Consider the following 2,432-nt stretch of genomic DNA (forward strand, 5'->3'; position numbering starts at 1 on the left):
GCCACTGTTTACGACGTTTAACATTTCGATAGAAGATCCATTTTTTATCACCAGTCACAAATCTATCCAAAAAGGGTAAAATGAGTTCGCGAGAATGGAGAGAAGAGCAGATGTCAACACGGGATTTGCGGTTGCTTTCGGACAATTTATGAGGCACTCATTTTCCAAGTTTAGGAACTTTTCCAAGTTGTTGAAGATGATGATGAACAGTTATATGGTTTGAACTAAGCTTTATTGTCAATTCTTCAACTGATAATGCAGGATTTTCTTCAAGTAATGCCTCAAGGAGCTTATCATCAAACTCAACTGGACGTCCTGTTCGACCTTCATCTTCAAGGCTGAAATCTTTGCAAGTTCTTTCATTAAAGCATACTTTCCCATAAACTGAGTGTGTTTCGAATCGCTTCGGCTGCAGAGTTTCCTTTTTTGTACTCATAAAGCATTATGTGCTTTAAATGCTCTTTGTATACTTCCATGTTAGAAAGGGTTTTAATTAAAAAAATTTTAATTCTGTTATTCTGTAAAATAATATTTAATTAGTTTAAATGTACACAAACGCATAAAAATAATTTTTAATTCCATTAGACATTCTAAAATACTATTAAATTTTATTCAATTTAAAAAAATGTAAAATCGGACAAAACTTATGGGATGACCTGATATATAAAGAAAAAATAGATAATAATAATGCTAAGGTAATGACAAAACTATTTTTTAGAGCAATAAGAGCGTTGTCGTTTGCTTGAACATTGTGATATCGGAGAATGTGAAAAGAGAGGAAATAGAGAGCTTCTAACAATGCGGTAAGTTAAAAAATCCTTTATGTTTTAGTCGCAAGGGCCCATCTTCGTAAGAAAAACAGTCTGAGAAATGTCCAGTTATGTAGGTCCGTTAACCCATTCAAATCCCAAGCATTTTATAACAGTAGTAGTCAATTGTCATAGCAGTCAATCTCCGAACGTAGGTGTAAACAAATAAAAACAAAACAAAAAACAACAAATTATCAGTTTTTTTATCACTTAAAGTTACATAACTTTTTTCTATCTTTTAACAAAGTTTTCACCAAAAGATTCTACACATTGAGTTCTTTGAAATAGTTATAATCCAAGTATAGTTTTTCTTTTAAATAACTGAGAAATTACGTGTTAATGTAAATATTAGGCGTTACTCTTCCGTTTTTAGTCCAACATCTTTTATCATAACTTTTTTTTATTCCCAGTATATTTATTGGACGGTAGATGAATGGCGCGAGTGAATTGCCCTAAACTAAGCATGCGCCTGTAGTTTGAGAAGCATAGAGGAGAGAAAAGCATTTACCATAGTACTACTGGTGAGCATGTCCTTTTAAGTAAGCAAATCTGTTGCCATAATTATTTTCCTGCTGTTATAGTTTTTTTTTTTCTTTTTTCTACACGTTTATGTAAATTCTCAATATCCCTGATTATTTTTTTCTGAGATCTGGCAGAATCGTGAGCACGCAGGAAAAAACGCTTAACAGCATTTTGTCCGGCTTTACTTTCTGAGTTGACTTAGCCTTTCATCCTTTCGGGGTTGATAAAATAAGTACCAATTGAGTACTGGAGTTGACGTAATCGATTTTCTCCTTCCCTAAAATTTCTGGCCTTGTACCAAAATTATAATGGAATATATTTTTTCTCTCTGTTACAGATAAATTGTATAATGCAAATATTATTACTAAGATTTTAATATTTGCAACAGCCCTGCTTTTTATTAGCAATCTGCATGAAGTATCTCGAAAAAGAAAAACCGAATCAACCAGGTTAGTATTATATAATTCATTTTCTTTTCTGTGATTTTGTTATCCTTATATAAACTATCGGAGGCGCAATATCCTAGTGGTTAGGGCAGCGGACTCGCAGTCATAGGATCGCGGTTTCGATTCCCAGACCGGGCGTTGTGAATGTTTATTGAGCGAAAACTCCTAAAGCTCCAAGAGGCTCCGGCAGGGGATGGTGGCGAACCCTGTTGTACTCTTTCACCACAACTTTCTCTCACTCTTACTTCCTGTTTCTGTTGTGCTTGTAATTCAAAGGGTCAGCCTTGTCACACTGTGTCACGCTGAATATCCCCGAGAACTACGTTAAGGGTACACGTGTCTGTGGAGTGCTCAGCCACTTGCATGTTAATTTCACGAGCAGGATGTTCCGTTGATTTGATCAACTGGAACCCTCGACGTCGTAAGCAACGGAGTGCCAACACACACACATATAAAATATCATTGATTTAGTTTGTGCTTACTGCATTGCATTTTTAAAAAAATTTCATTATTGTCATCATTATTAATTAATGTTTAGATTAGTATTCATCAAGCAAAGCATTTGAACACTGAACATCTCACCATTTCGGACGTAGACCCTTTACTTGTTTCAGTCATTGGACTGCGGCCATGCTTGTCCATAACCTTGAAATAC

At 35.0% G+C, this 2,432-nt stretch overlaps 1 protein-coding gene across 1 annotated transcript in view; it reads left to right on the forward strand.

Moving 5' to 3' along the window:
* The window catches only part of LOC106880714 (uncharacterized), a 10,984-nt gene extending 9,170 nt beyond the window's left edge, over nt 1–1,814 (forward strand). Inside the window, exon 3 of the mRNA XM_014930789.2 lies at nt 1,669–1,814. Within this exon, the coding sequence (XP_014786275.1) occupies nt 1,669–1,814 (146 nt within the window). The remainder of the gene's footprint in view (nt 1–1,668) is intronic.
* Nucleotides 1,815–2,432: the final 618 nt, after the last annotated feature.

Source organism: Octopus bimaculoides, chromosome 20 (assembly GCF_001194135.2).
Source record: "Octopus bimaculoides isolate UCB-OBI-ISO-001 chromosome 20, ASM119413v2, whole genome shotgun sequence".
Classification (NCBI taxonomy): Eukaryota; Metazoa; Mollusca; class Cephalopoda; order Octopoda; family Octopodidae; genus Octopus; species Octopus bimaculoides.